This window comes from Mesocricetus auratus, unplaced genomic scaffold (assembly GCF_017639785.1).
Source record: "Mesocricetus auratus isolate SY011 unplaced genomic scaffold, BCM_Maur_2.0 Super-Scaffold_100047, whole genome shotgun sequence".
Lineage (NCBI taxonomy): Eukaryota > Metazoa > Chordata > Mammalia > Rodentia > Cricetidae > Mesocricetus > Mesocricetus auratus.
Window position 1 is genome coordinate 2,732,226 of NW_024429224.1, and position 16,689 is coordinate 2,748,914.

The window sequence follows — 16,689 nt, forward strand, 5'->3', positions numbered from 1 at the left end:
GAAAGGACAGGTAAATTGGGAAGATGCTGGCTGGGAAGCCACTTGAAGGTGAATTATGCCCTGATTTGTGGGAAGCCACTGAAGAGGTATGGACACTTGTTCTCTCCTCACTTTTCAACTAGAGGAAGTCCCTTTGAAACAACTCCCGTGGCCCTGAAAAGACCCACCTAGCCTAGGGTAGGCCCAGCAGGCAGCAGCTTCAGTAAGAGGGCCCTTCCTTTTCCTTCTGACATGGATAAAACAAAGCTCAGAAGCACTCTGAATGCTTCCAGTAGGAAAAACCACAAAGGTTCTCAAGTGAGCTCTAAACCACAGGCCAGGACTGGTCTCTCCAAACAGGCAGGCAGGGATCAACTGGCCCTGCAGGAGCTGCACCCCCAAATACTTCTATCTGGAGGGGAATCCTAGTGAGGAACTGGAGATAGGCTAGCTGTTCTAGGGCTGACAGGCAGGCTGTGGGCTGGGCTTATTCAAGCTTCACTACAATCCAGCCAGCAGCAGGCTCCACAAGGAAAGAAACTGAGGCTCAGGGGTATGAAGGAATCCTAAGTCACAGCTGTTTAGGAGCAAGTCAGAAAGCAGCAGCTCATGTTTCAGAGTAATGCAAGCGGTTACTCTTGAGGCTACCAGTTTCTTACCACCACATAGCACTGTTCTGGGTGGGAGGCCACTACACCTGATTGGATAGCAACGCACCACAAGTAGCAAGGGCAGGTGTGGCAGAGAGGTGGGCAGTGACTCCCAGGCTACTCAGGGCCCTCCTCCCTGCACCCTCTCTCTGCTCTCAGTGTTCTGTTCCTCCTCTCTGCCTCTTGGGTCCTGTTCTGCAGCCAGCCACCCATTTCTTCCTCCCTGAAGCAGCAAAGCCTTGGATCCTTTGACCCAGTAAATCCACGCTAGGGAAAATGGCTAAGAAAAGTCATGAAGATTTAGAAAAAGATGTTCTCATCAATGTGACTTAAAATTGGGGGATGTCAACAACAGGCATAAAGGTCAGTAACAGGACAATGAGTGGGCCTTGCTCCGATTTCAGATGACAGGAAATAGATAAAATAATCTGTCAGTGGGCTTACATATTTGCCTTCTTGGAAGCCTCCCAGGTAACTATGGTCCATACACTCTCATCAAGGACATTTGAAAAGGGATTTTATGTGATGTTAAAAGTGCAAAACCAGAGTAGTACGTGGGATACCACATTTGTCGAGGATAGCTCAACTGCTTAAAAGAAGTAAACAAAACAAAACAAAAATAAAACTCAAGGCCCCAAACAGAATGAACCAAAAGCAAATAAAAGATAAGAGATAGGGTGAAAGCCTGTTGACACACCACTTCAACTCTAGGTAATGGGGCCAGGGCGTTTCTTATTTCTAGTTCTGTTTCTTTAGACATTTTAAACAAGAGCAGTTGCTACTTGTGTTATTTTCTCTGTCCAATGCCTAGAACTCAGGGCCTTGCGTATACTATGCAGGCTCTCTACCATTGAGCTGCATCTCCAATCTAATTATCTAGACTAGATTTATCTATCTATCTATCTATCTATCTATCTATCTATCTATCTATCTATCTGTCTGTCTGTCTGTCTGTCTGTCTATCTATCCATCCATCCATCCATCCATCCATCCATCCATCCATCCATCCATCCATCCATGCACCTACCTACCTACCTACCTATCATCATGAGTATGTGTGCTGTGTCTATGTGCTTGAATAGTGTGGCTCATGAGGCTAGAAGAAAGTACCAGATCTTCTGGTGCTCGAATTACATACAGGTAGGTAATTGTGAGTCACCCAATGTGGGTATTGGGAACTGAACTCAGGTCTTCTAGAAGAACAATATGTAGTCTTCACTGCTGAGCCATTTTTCAACCCTAATTGGTGCAATTTTATAAGCAGACAAATGACTTAAAGATGTATGACCTGGGGAAGCATTCCTGTCCTGTAGCACTGTCTGCTCCACACCCCAGATCATTAGTCAACATGCCATTCTCCCAGGCTGACAGTCACTCTTCATGCTCACGTGTGCTCTGCAACCATTTTAAACAATTTTGTTCAAGGAATTGTGCTACTCCATTTTTCAGATGAGGAGAAAACTGCTAAATTAAATTTACAGCTTATAACCCACTTAGGTACAAGGTGACCACTATCGGCACAATGTTTAATTGGGAAACCTCAGGCCTTCTGGTTTCCCTCTTTGCTTTACAGACGAAAGCCGCCCTTACACAGATGAATGAGAGTGAAAGAATGGCAGCTTTGCCATATCTCATCGATTCTAAGATGAAAACTTCTTCCCACTGACACGTGGATGTATCTAATAATTGATGTTGTGCTCTCTTTTCTTTACAACACGGCAAAGGTACATCTACAACAAAGGTGTACCTGATGACCAAATGACAACTTAGATTCAAGCAAACGTGCCACATCTACAGCCAAACCTGTCATTAGTTCCAGATAACCCTTTAATGGCTATATAGTACGCATCCTGTGGAGTTACATAGATACATAAGGCATCTCACCAATGCCTACTCTGAACATTTAGTTTGTGCCAATTCATTTCCATTACAAACCCCACTGGTATGAATAGCACCAGAAGCACTACCATCCTCTCTCAGCTTCCCAGTCTCAGGAGACACGAGACATTATATGATATTTGACTACTGTATTTCATCTATTACTAGGTCAAGTCCTTTCTTCCACCATGGGACCTTCTCCTGGTACAGCCCATCATTGTCTTACTGCTCAAACCTGCCATCAGCTGCATCACATTCCACTCAGAGTAAAGTGCACACTCCTAGACCAGCATCTAAACTTTTGCCACATATGGCTCAACCTCCTGCTCCAGACACAGGAGTACTGATGCCAAGTTGTGCTATGTTCAACAGCCCACATTTACAGCAGGGTAGGGCTCTTCTGTTCCTTCAGGCCTCACTTACCAGACCCCTTGGAGGTATCACCTTTCTTGTGACACATTTTAGGGCTTGTGTGATGCTGACAGCAACTAGAAGTGACAGGCAAGAAGGCTTATTCATATTTTGCAGGTGAAGAAAGTAAAGTTTAACCTCATGGACTGACTTGTTTAAGTTTATACAGTTAAGAACTATAGAGCAAGGCTTTACACTCCCGGGTTTCTACTCTTTAAGCCAGAGCCTGTCACAGTCAGTTCCAACCAAAAACAACTCTTCTGGGGTCTCATGTATTCAGCTCATATCTAGCAATATGTGCCTGGATTCTAGAAATGCACGTGACAACTGAGGTATGTACCAGAGTGAAAATGTGTCCAGCTTGCTGGTTCCTACAAACACTGGGGAAAGACTGGGCCAATTTTCCAACTCTCCTTTTAGACAGGGGTGAGGAAATGTTTTACTCAACTATAACAACTCTTAAAACTTGATTGCTTTGTCTGGGTCCGAGACCATGCCAGAGTTGGAGCTAGCTCTCTTACAGACAAGCAGGACGTAGGTACTTGATTTAAGCTGTTAAGGCATTAGAGGACCTGGGAAGGGTGGAACTAGAAACAGACTGTGTTGACCTAGATCAGTGTGACCACAGTTGGTCCCTCACATAGTCTGCCTGGGCTACAAATGAGACAGAGGTTTCTAGGGTAGAGGGACATCAGGGGAAGCTTTCAGGGGAAGCAGGAAAAAGTGGTGGAGCGGCCTTTGGTTGCAAGGGGGCTCTGACATCTTTGTGCCCACTTGACAATATCATCTCACAGGGCAGGCAAGGAAACTGAACAGTCAATGAGGCTCAGGGATGTGGGAGGGCTAGGCAGGCAGGGAACACTACTACTCAGTCCCATCTGTGTGTTGCTGTCATTTAAAACATGATTATCTATACAGGAACCACCAAAAAGTGAGTCCCTAGGATGAGGGGACCCTTTTGAAAGACAAGGAGCAGTGAGGCACAGGGCAAAATCATGAGTTTGGTAAATCATTGTTAAGTCATTTCTCTTCCCTGATGCCTTGGTGTCCTCAACTGGAAAGTGCTATTGACCATCACTATCTCACAGAAAGGTCTGGCATGAACTTAACATAGGCAGTGGGTGCCGTCATGTCTTCCCTTCCCAGAGGCAGCGAGGGCCTCATGAGACTCCTTCACCCAAGACCCTCCACTCCCCCCCCACACACACACACCCTTGAGGTGAACCAAGGATTTCTCATAGTATCTGATCCCTAACCAAACACAGACGCTGTCACACGCTAAGAGGCTACTCACGGGCTCAATTTTCAGTGCATTCCGGTAGCTGCCAAAGAAAGCAGCCTGGGCCTTGAGAAAGGCTCTGGCCACCCCATCGCCTGTGGTTGTGGAGACCTTCTTCAGTCTGTTCTTCAGGGAGGTGATCTGGTGACATGAAAAAGAAGACAGCGTGAGAGCAGGTCTCAGAGGGACAGATGGCTGAGCCTGGCATCCAGAAAGCCTTAAACAATTCTAGGAGAGGGTCAATTTGGTGTGGAAAAAAAATGTGCTCAGCATTAGGGTTTGCAGTAGTATATTTAACACATCTCTAAACGCACTCATATGGAGTAGAGTTTGGTGATCTAAGGGTAGGGATTGTACAACAATCACAACCAACTAATTCTAGAACATTTTCACCACCCCAAGAAGAAAACTCACGTCCCACCATCTTCCTAACAACCATCTATCTACCTGCCCTGCCCATGCCTCCTAAGTCATGAGCATGGAATTTCAGGAGCAGCAGGTAGCCCCGCATGACCAGATTCTTCCATGTCTCACAATGCTGCTTTCTATAGCCACATATATGAGGTCTTCATTCTTTTCTGTGGTTGAATAATAGTCTACTGCAAACCATGTCTTATCTGTCAGTTTCTGCTTTGGGGTGATGAATACTGGTGGCTATCATGACTCATTGTATGGAGACAGCAGAGGTTTGGAGGCAAGAACCTGAATAGCAAAAGTCTTCTGTTGCTAGGCCCTGTGCAGTGAAGATCAGCTGAAGGGACCTGTGAAGTCACAGAGCACAATTCTAACATGCAGTCAACCATTAAATGTGGTTAACTGAGTAAACGGAATATTCCTGTGAAGTTGCAAGAGGGAGGATGGGTCACCTGCCTGGACTATAAAAAAGTCAGAAGGGACAGGAACAAGTGCCAGGGGCCAGCTGCTATAAAGGGAGGGGAACGGTCTTTATTTAAAGTAGTTAGGCATCTATCACAGCATGTGTGTGTGTGTGTGTGTGTGTGTGTGTGTGTGTGTGTGTGTGTGTGTGCATAGACACGCGCATCTATGTCTGCGAAGTGTACACAAGCGCTTTCCTTTCTGGGATCACAGACTCAAAAGGCTGCAGTACTGAGCGCCCCTGAGGAGTGATGCGTGTCCCTTGGCCCCAGGTAGGTTCTGTCATGGATTCTGAAAAAAACATCTTTTACTAAAATGTTAAAAAAAAAAAAAGACCTACTCCCCACCCCCAATAATAAAACCCCTGTCCCCCTTGAGAACCAGGGTGACATTTCCATCCTTTGAAACAGTGCCTGCACTGTCGCTCTTCTGGTTCCTCAAAGGCCTTGGGCCACCTGTGCTGCGGATTATTCCTCACTTAACCTTCCCTGGCCTTTCCCTTTCATTCAGGAGGTGTTTAATTACCTTGGATTCACAAGCTGCACTTCAGGTGAGCCTCTCCTAATGGCCTCATTACCATCTTACACAAAGAAGGAGTCGCTGATGGTAACTGAGCAAACAGAGGAGTGCTCCTTCCTGTCTGCCCCCGCTGGTCTGAAGCTAGCCAAGTGGTTCCTGACACCCTGTGAGCACCTAGGCCAAGACTTCTGAAGACCCTGCTCATCCTGAGCCATGGAGAAGCTTTTGTCTTGACCCTACAGCACGTCAAACTTTGAAACTGCAAGTCTATGTGTATCTAATGGCTCAGAATTGCATTCTGTCTCTTAAATAAAAGCAAGGGAAGAAAATGGAAGGCTTAAATAACCCGCTATCATACATCTAAAGCTTAACTAGCCCTGAGTGTTCCTGGGGTGCTGGTCAAATCACTACATAGGGGCTTGCCAGGGGTAATTTGGGGTGGAAGAAGTGTCAGTGAGGATGGCTTCCTCCTTTAATCAGTTGTCACAGGAGGAAGACAGAAAACAAAGGGAAGAGGGCACAAGACTATGCTCAACAGTCCCCTCTCCAGCAATCCATCTTGGGCGCTGCGGCACCATCTAGCCAGCTCCTGAGCCAGAGGCCAGACTCAATACCTCTTCATCCCTGCTTTATCCCTGTTCACGGCTACACACCACCGCCCAAACCTGCCCTTACCTTTCAATGCACATGGCCTTGGTGCTGTGAGAACAGCTCAATTCATTCTCTGGGTCAGCTGTCTCTCTGTACCTTCTTCTCAATGCCATCTACCCATGGCTGTCCTAGTAATCTTGTAAATAACCAAATACAGCCATTTTAATCCTGGGCCAAACCCTCTGCCATCTGGGCCCTCCCCATTACCACCTTTGGAATAGCTGGGCTACTTAGACCAGGCAGGCAGGCTGTCCTGCTTGACCTTACACTGGACCCACAAAATCACTCTTTCAAAGACTGCCCACATCTGTATGGCCAGGGTTCATGAAATGACCATAGCTTTAAGATAAAGTGCTGTGTGCGGGGAGTGGCAGAATTCCAAACCAACATGAAAAGCTACTCCACAAACATTTTCAAATGGCAGTGGCGGCACAGGCAGGTAGGGGTGGGGGTGGGGGATGGGGATGGGGATGGATGGGATGGGGGACTCAAGTTGCAAAGCTGTGTGTGTAGCACAAATCATTTACTAAATCATGTAAATACATACGTGTGCAGTAAAAACCAGAAATGTCATGTACCAACTGTTAACTATGTAAAGATACTTTCACTTTGTTTTGCTTTGATTATCCTTTATAAAAAAAAACATGTTATTTTCAGAATAAAGAAGCAGAGTGAGGTGTTTTTCTTTAATAGTCAAATTAGTCACTGCCTTGGGGGCAAGGGAAAGGGAATCCAGATGTGCCCCCATCTGTGAAGCCTCTTCTGACCACTAAGCTCGGTCTGTGGACCATGTAGGTCCATGAGCCGCTGTCTACATCTTGCTAGCTCCAGAGCCCCCACCACAGGACTCCTTGTAGAATGAAAGAACAAGTGAGTGAGCTTGGGAAGGGCACTACAACAGCAGCTTTGCTTGGAAGAATGTCAAGCGAGGACCACATTCTTCATGGTTAAGGGCTGATCTCAGCTGGAAAGGACCCAGGCTGGGGAGGAGGGGCCCATCCATTGAATGAGATTCAGCTCAGTGGCAAGGCAAATGCTCTGCCTACTGAATGAGTGGAAGGGAACATGCAGAGAGCAGTCAGTCACAGTAAGTAGTTTGACATAGGCTGCATTGCTGTCCCTCAGCCTACCTCTACTGTGTCTGTCTGTCAGGTCTCTTGGCTTCATCAGCTTCCCATTGACTCTGCAGGCTGCAGTACAGGGGTGCAGTCTGCTTAGCTAAGGCCTGGGACTGGTGACATACCTTTCTATTTTTTCTACCTATTGAATTTCAGTTCCCTTATATTGGCCGTTCATGAACAGTAGGGATTTGGGCACAATGGCTATGAACTGGTAATGGTTGCAGTAGGCTACCAGCATTTTGTTTTATCATCAGTCCAAATGTTATTTTTCATCAGGACTACTGGGACTGTCTTTAAGCTGGTGTTTCCTTCTTTATTTTCTCCCCGGTCTTGAACTGCATAACCTCCAGAAAAGAAAAAGGTGAATCATGACACTCTTCCTCTAAAATCTTCAGGGGCTCCCTACTGCTAATACAATAAACTCCAAATTCCAGAGCCTTCCACAGCTTTCAGCAAAGCCCTACTCCCAGCTTTGCCTTCTACTTGATTTGGGAGGCCTCAAATCCCATTACTAAATAATATTCTTTATTGAAACCTGTAAAAAAAATCCCCAATAACATTTTTTTAAAAGCCACCAAACTCCTGTGAGGCCCCTTATCAAGCCCTGTAGATCATTCTCAGGGCTCACAAGCCTTGTTGGTACCCAGTGATACAGAGGCGCTGGGCCAGAGCTGCAGACAAATGGATGAGGTAAGCCCCTGCTAATCCAGCTCCCAGAATTCAGCAGAAATGAGTTCACTACTGGTTAAAAGCAGGGGTCCCACACTCTCTATATAACCACCTATACTATCACTGTATGGCTTTATTTTTTGAAAGGGTCTCTCTATGTAGCCCTGGCTGTCCTGGAACTATATAGACCAGGCTGTCTTGGAACTCACAGAAACATGCCTCTGTGCTACTCCCACCCTCTCCAATTCTGGGATTAAAGGTGTGTGGTACCACACCTAACTTCCGTTAGCTCTTTATGTAACAGCAGATTACAGGTCTTTCTCCCCTGAAGGAGGAGGAAGAGCCCTCGCAACACTTTGCAGCATTTAACAACAGCTGTATCTCCTCACTTGGCTGCAGCCTGTGGCCCAAGGGTGGAAGAGGTAAGATGGCAGACCACAAAGTGTCATATCCAGGATACTCTAGGCCACCTTCTGCCATCAGTGCTGACACCTTACGGTATTCTAGCCATTTTGTTACAGCCCTGAGAACACAGTCCCAACAAGGCCTGGAGCTGTGTCATTCAGATGAGGTTCCCCCACCCCCCTGGTCACCCTTGAGCTCTAGCTCCATTGTCTTTGGCATAGACTATTTCCTATTTGGAGTGCTCTCACTTACCATTGTTACCCTCTTAACCTACAATTTGGAAATTTCCACCTGAATTTTATAGTGATAGGAATGATCTATCTCTTGTCCAATGCTGTTCAAAAGTAGACTGCTCAGAGCACTTGAAATGTGGCTGGTACAACTGAGAAAGGTTGGATTTTACTTTATTCACTTTGTGAATAGTGGATGCTGTACTGGATGGCACAGGCCCTGTTCAAATGCTGCATGCTCAGTCTGATACCACACACTAGACCAAGGCTCTCCTGCTTCCCGTACCTTCTTCCTCTGTCACCACACGACAAAGAGAAGTGATGGACTGATAGCAGCCCGTTCAGGCCTGTCTTTTCTAATAGACTGACCAGTTTATGGAAGATAGCACCAAGGGTGGGCACAGCACCTGACCAGACACAACTGTGCTCAACTCTGGCTGAAGCCCCCCTGTGCAGGAGTCTTGCACAGGAGCTATACTAACTGTTGGGTGTCTGAACTGGAGTCCAGTGTTTGCAAATTTGACAAATTAGACACCAGAAGGGACAGAGAGTCAGTCACATTTCCCCAAGCAAACTGATTGTCCTCCTTTCTTAAATAAACTACAGGTTAAGACTTAGTTCCCAAATGACTGGGTCTAGAGGGTGGGATGACCTGTTTTCTCCTCTGCAGAGATGGGAAAACATTAGCTCACTTTGTCCTCTTCTCACAGGCTGCACAAAATGGCTTAGTTAGTCTATTTATTTATTGGTGAGTGCACTGGTTGAGGTCAGAGATCAATGCTGGATGTCTTTCTTTAATGTTCTGTACCCCCTTTTTGGGGTATATATGTGAGGGTATCTTCATTGATCACTTTCCACTTGATTTCTCAAAGCAAGGTCTCTTGCTCTATCTGCAACTCATGGATTTGGTTATTCTAGCAAGCAACCTTACTTTCGGGATCCTATCTCTACTACCTGTACTCTGAGATTACAAGTGGGCCACCAAGTCCTCCTGGATTTTATGTGGGTCCTGGGGATACAAACTCTGTCTCTTACTTTTATGAACATGCACTTTAATTGGCTGAGCCCCCTCCCAAACTCACCTATGTTATTTTGAGACAGTCTTTCACTGACTCTGTTTAGCTTGACTGAATGGCCCTTAAGCCTCAGGACCCCTCCTGTCTCAGCCTCCCTGGCTCAAAGATTACTGGCATGCTGCAATCTTTGGCTTCTTTTAAGTGGTGGCTGAGGATCCTAACTCAGGTTCTCATGTTAGCAGGCAAACACTATCCACAGAACTACCTCCTCAGTCCCCGGTTAATCTCTTTATCCCTTTGTTAGTACTTATTTCAAATTTGAAGCAGAAAGTGTTAGCATGTGAGGGTAATTTTACAGTACTCTCTTTCCAATGGTAGCTTTAGAAAGAACTTTGGACCCATCAAGAGAGAGAAACAGGAACACCTTGCTAGTTAGTAAACGACATGGCAGCAAGTGTTTCCATATCCAGCACTGGACGAAGAGCAGAAAAGCTGGGTGAGGTACGCACTGTTATCCCCACTACACCGATGAGGAAACTGAGGCTTAGATCCCTATCTCACAGACAGTGCAGTGTTGGGCAGAAGCCAGAGTCAAGCCTGGGTCTTCTCTATCCACAGTCTGTATGAGTCCTTTAATCTTCACTGCTGCCAGGGTACCCTAGGACAGCAGACTGCACTGCCCATGACACTGGCTTACTATCTCCCAACATAATATGTCTCCATTACTGCTTTCTCTCATTCCCTGCTTCTATTTCTTTCTTGAGAACATGGTTGCACCTTGACCTCAGTTGGGTTTAATTGTATCTTCTGCATCCCATTTTCCCCACAAAGCTCTTGGTTCTCTGTGGGGGAGTATAGGGCTATGCTAGTTATGGGAGCTCTGTGGTGTTGCAGGCAGTGACCCTAGGTAGGGATCCTGATCCCTCTGTTCCCTCTGTCTCTCTTGACAACTCATGAGCTACAAGTAAGTCAGAAAGTTGGAGGCAAGTGTCCTAATTCTAACTAGCTTTTTTGTCAGACAAAGGATCAATTTTCATTACGTGAATGCTCACTTCACTATGCCATACAGTTCTGGTGAGCATCCTATGAAAAACTCTCATCCTTAGAAAGCTAGTCTTGGAATTAAAAATATAATTTAAAAACAAAGCCCAAAGACTCCTACTTTCACTAGCTACTAAAGACATTCCAGGAGGGTCCAGTATGCACACATGTCCTCCAGCCCCTTTCCACACACTCAAGACCTTGGCATCCAAGAGAGAAGCACAGAGTAGCCAGATACTTGCACTTTCCTACCTTTCTACTCACTTGCAAAATCCACCTGCTCCAACCCTTTCCTTTCTTTTTGTTCAGAGTGAGTAAAATTGTTTTTGTTTTTCTATGAAACAACTCAGCTTTAACACCAACACACACACACACACACACACACACACACACACAAGCTAGAAAATCTTATCCAAACTATAGAAGATTAGGGGACTTGAGCTCAAAGTGACATATTTAAATTAGTAGGTAGCCATTCAATAAAAAGATTATTTCCAACCAAACATGTGTAGGCATATGCATGTATGCTTTGGAGGAATATTTTTGAAGCAGGGCTCCCCCCCAAAACTCCTGGCAGTCCAGGATTAAAGGTCAGATTTAAACCATCACCATGCTTCGCAATGCAATCTGTGCAGTGCTGTGTAATGAAATGGTTCAGTAAAGGTGCTTGTGAAAATTCCTTTAATTAGGTCTAAGGCTTTTCAGTTGTCAACATGAATAAACCAAGAAGCATTCTCTTGCAAACAGAATACACAAAATAAAAATGTAAGTTACCTTGAAAAAACAGAGGGGCTTTCAAAAGGAAAGTTAGACACTTTTTTTTTAAACAACATAACCTCTATCACTATTTTAAAACTACTAACATTAACAAACAAACAGACTAGGAAACAAAAGCAAAGTGGGAGTCAGATTTCTCATGATCCAGGACACTACTGCTCAGCCCTAATGAAAACTGTTTAGGAGACCCCAGCTGACTACAGATGCTTGTCAAAAGACTTATAACGTTCTTCCAAATCAGAATTTGTCTTACCAGTTCACTGTAATGGCTGTAATACATCTCTGGAGACCAGTGGCTGTGCAACAACAGTACCCGCAAAACTAGGTGATACCTACTAAGAGCAAGCTTCAGTTCACTCCTGCCCTTTCGATCTAAGGCCCAAGGATGAGCATATCACAGCAGGTGGATCCCTAAAATGTAGCTTTCACCTTTTTTTTTTGATAGAACTGTTACACAGATCAAAATTTGAAACTTTCAAAGCTCCTAGAACAGTATCTGGCACACAGTAGGAGCCTAATAGATAGTTGTTTTCTTCTACATTAGCCCAACTCAAAAGCCAAAATTACCCAACTCCAATTTTAGCATCAAAAAAGAATAATGGGTTTACAATGAACATTTTCTAGGGCATCAACTACTGGAATGTCACTCATTATGCTGGGCTTAGTGGATTTATTTAGTGACCCAAACTCAGTGTGTATTTGGGAGTTAATGAAGTGCTTGGTGTTTACCAAGATAAAAGCAGAGTTTGTCTCAGCAACAAGATAGGATTGAAGGGATATGGATTTCCAGGTTTAGGGAAGTAGTCAGGCTGGATCCTTGATGGATCACATGGGTATATCCACACAGAGTGAGATATATCCACAGAGTGAGATATATCCCAAGGGTATCTGGGCATCTCTATCTCCTCAAGGGAGGGAAGAAAACAGGAAGGGGTGGGGGTGGGAAGTGTGTGTAATAGATGTGTTTCACAGTGTCCCTGCTGTGATGAACAACTTGATCCACTTACAGTTCCAAACACATGATGCATAAAAGAGCTGACAGAAATTCAATTCTTGCAAAGAAAAGCATCTGCTTGCTAGTGGGAATGGCCAAATACTAAGCAGTTTTAAGGCAGGGCAAAGACCTGGAGGAGCACACTTCATTATATAGATAGCATGAGTAAGGAGATGCAGAGGACTACAGAGCTAGCAGAGGAACCAGCATTCCAAGCATTAATTACCCAGAGTAAAATGATTCAAGTTAAATCTTTGTTACAACAAATATTAAACCCAGCTGTGTTTATGTAGCAGTTGTGAAAAAGGAGGGAAAAAAAAGAAATCCATGTACAATATCTGTGAGCTCTGCCAGTTAATTGAATTTGCTGGCAGCACTTCCTCCATGGTGAGCCAAACATCCTTAAAGATAAAATGTAGCTTTAAACAGACCTGGGGAAAACGGAATCAAGAAATTTCAACCAATAAAACACAACTCTTTACTGGTATAAAAGTGAAGTAAAATTCAGTAATGAAAGGAAGGAAGTCTCTTAAACATTTACTGCATTCCAAAGCTCAGAGTTGTGGTTTACTGCTGAGGGCTCTTCTGATGTCCCACAGTGCTCCTGCCTGGGCTTCTTTAATGAAGCCCATAAAGCCTCCAATTGTTGACAAATCATACACACACACTCTGGCCAAGGTGTGCTGGGTCATGATGCTCCTTTGCTTCCTGCTTGGAGTGCGTAAATGGAATGGACACTGGTGGTAGGCAGCCTAGTGTAGAACGAAGACAACACGTCAAAATCAGAAAGGATGAAGGACTGCACACTGGACATAGGTGGCACCGTTTATGCAAGTGGCCTCCACACTCAAGTCATATATTTACAGATGTGGGACACAAGGAAGCTTTGGCCAGATTTTGGGAAGCTGAGAAACAGTGAAAAGCAAAATTCCTTAGGACTGGGATATACCATAGCATGGAATTTGGCGCACTGCTGGCATTTTTAGCTCGTTTCCCACTGCCCCCCCCTTTGAAGTCCAAACCTGTGCTTTTGACCACACCTACTCTGGCCCTCCCTCTACTTCTTGGTTTCACCTTTGTCCTTCCCACATGTCTCTTCTGACTGTGTTGGACTGTGATGCTCTTCCCAAGCTTGCTCATGGATAGTTCCCATCTTCTAGTTAACCTCACCTTCTGCTGGCAGGATGATGACTGCTTCTTATTTGTTTTTAGGTACCTGTGTTCCCCGCTCCCCACCCCACTGAGCACACACCCAAAAACCTTTGGTCAAACAAATAAAAGATGAAAATGTCCATTCTTAAGTTGGCCTCCCCACTGGAGATGCTTTGACTAGAATGCCTGGGGCTCCTGTGGACAGAGGCAGGTATAAAATGAAGGTGGGCAGGAGGGTGACAAGAGATGAGGCAGGAGAGGTCAGCAGACTGAACTCAAAGCAGCTATATGCGGCCCTTTAACGTCACACCTAGGAAAATGAGACATCATCACAGGACTGTGAGTCAGGAGCAGAACTTGAGTGCTGGATTATGCCATCACTGACAACATGAGAGTGGGCTGCAACTGAAGAAGTAGGGACTAGCAAGCCACCCAGCTATCCAGTAGCTCACACCAACCAGCCTGTGACCTCATGGATAAAAGTGGAATCTTGATTGTAACACCTGGACCAGAGTCACTGCCCATTAAATGCCTACTGCTCAATCAGTAAATGGTCCATTAGACAGTGCTAATATGTGCAAACAAAGCTAAGGGACCAGATCTGGAAGAGGACCTAGTCGTTCACTCCTGCAATACAACATGCTCTCGCATGTGCATGGCTGGGCTCATCCACAGAACACTCAGCACATCTCTGGGGGAACGTGGCATTAAGAGACTCCAGGAGGGATTGAGATGAACATGAAGCCTGTAAGCTGACTTTAGATTACAGTAGGGAACAATGCAACATTGTCAGTGAAACAGTATATTGAAAGTTTCAGAGCAAAGTAGGAGGCATTACATATGGGTAGAAAAGCTAACAGAGCCACCCCACTCCAATGTTACCCTTTGCTCCATTTTATAAGTCACAAGGACTCAGATGCCCACAAGTTTAATACTGGAACCCGTTCTAAATTAATTTTTAAGGCTTCTTCTCTTTAACTTTATGAAGTCAAAACTTATGGTAGGAGAATGCGTGCATTTTGGAGGGATAGTCTGATGAATTTTGACAGTTGGACCTCACCAAGATCATGGACAGGCTGCCTCCTCTGGGCCATCTCTCTCTTCTCTACAATGTTCATGAGTGAAATAATGTCAATCCTGTTGACTCTGGTTTCTTTTTACTCACTGTAATACAGTCATTCACATGTTTTGTGAATACTGAGTATGTTAGTTTATGACTTAGTGATAAAGAAATAAAGGCTAAAACAATTTATCTATGTAAACCCACACTCAGCCCATAGTCAGTCACTGTATGCCATGAGTAGCACTACCACTCACACTCATTAAAAAGCCCATTGGACACTTGCTTTTCCTTCTCTTATATGAGTTCCTAGGAGTGGAGCTTCCAGGGATTGTGGCAGATCTGTACTAACTTACTAGAAAGCCATCAACTATTTTCCTAAGTGGCTATGCCATTTCCTACACCCATGAGCTGCAATAACAGCTCCAGGCAATTGTTCCACATGTCAGATAATCCTTCTGGTGTCAGGCCTGGAAAGATGGCTTAGTGGTTAAGAGCATTGGTCACTTCAGGAGAGGACCTGTGTTTGGTTCCTGACATCCATATGATGGCTCACATCTATGTGTAACTCAAATTCTAGGATATTCAATGCCCTCTTTTGGTCTTTGAAAGCACTGCATGCATGTGGTACACAGGCACACAAATAAAATAAAAGTGAACCTAAAAACTAATTAAAAATTGTTGTGGTGTCAGTCCTTAATGTCAGCCTTACTGAGGTGTGATATATATGTTACAATCCATCACTTTCAACGAATAGTTCTACAGTGTGTGTGTGTGTATGTGTGTGTGTGTGTGTGTGTGTGTGCGCGTGCGCGCATGCACACTTGAGCATAAGACAGTGGCTAATCTAGGGTGTTGTTTCTCAGAAATCTACTTTTTTGTTGCTGTGTGTGTATGTCACACGGAGTAGTTCTGCCTGGTCTGGAATTCACAGACATCCACTCCCACCACCACCACCACCACCACCACCACCACCACCACCACCACCACCACCACCACCACCACCACCACCACCACCACCACATCTGGACCATCTTGTTTTCCACTAGGGTATCTCTAGGACTTGGGGCTAGCTGATAAGGCAATGCTGGCTGGGGCAGTGAGCCCCAGAGACTCTTCTATACCTCTCCATTGCTGGGATTCGAAGTGCGAGTTGCTTCACCTGGCTTTTAAAGCAGGTTCCAGGAACTAGACTCAGGTGCTCACATTCCAATAGCAAGCACTTTACCAACTGAGCTAGATCCCCAGCTCCTATACAGTTTTAAAAGAAACAAACACATGTCTACTGTGGCAATCAAGATACAGAACAACTCCATCCCTTTCCTATTTCCTTTAGGCAACCAAATCCTGGAAATCTACTCATCTGGTATCTACCTCTAGCTGTATCTACAGCAGAATGTTTTACTAGTAGATCCTTTCACTAATCATAAACTAGTGGTGATATCTATCTTGTTGGGCAAATCAGTAGTTTCTTTTGATTGCTTAGTAGGATTGGATTTTATAAGCATTCACTAATTGGTTATATGTTTATCTAATGCAGGACATGGGAATCTTTTTTTTAAAATTGGGATAATTATGAACAAAGCTGTTGAAAGTATTCACTCATATGTATGCATACAAGTTTTCGTTTTCTTCAATAGATACCTAGCATGTTTGGTCCCAGAGTAAACATGTATAAAATGAAGAGTTACAAATTTTTATTTTAGCATACCAACGGGTCATCACTGTGGTATTACTTTGTACCCTCCACCTAATGATGCTACATATCTTTTCATGTTGTTGGATAAGTGGTCATCTCTGTGATGTTCTTCTTAAGAGTTTTGCACACTTTAATTATTGGGTTCTCACATGAGCCTTAGTGTTTCCTTACGTATTTTGGACAGTGCCATCTTCTTTCTTTAAAAATGTAAATTACGTTTATTTATTTTGTGTGCTAGGGCAAGAGGTGCTGCACATGTGTCACAATGTATGTCTGAGCTTA

The 16,689-nt window shown here is 44.6% G+C and overlaps 1 protein-coding gene across 1 annotated transcript in view; it reads right to left on the bottom strand.

The window, feature by feature from the left end:
- The window catches only part of Dennd1a (DENN domain containing 1A), a 490,889-nt gene that overhangs the window by 135,091 nt on the left and 339,109 nt on the right, over positions 1-16,689 (bottom strand). Inside the window, 1 exon segment of the mRNA XM_021234065.2 lies at positions 4,213-4,338. Coding sequence (XP_021089724.1) covers positions 4,213-4,338 — 126 coding nt within the window.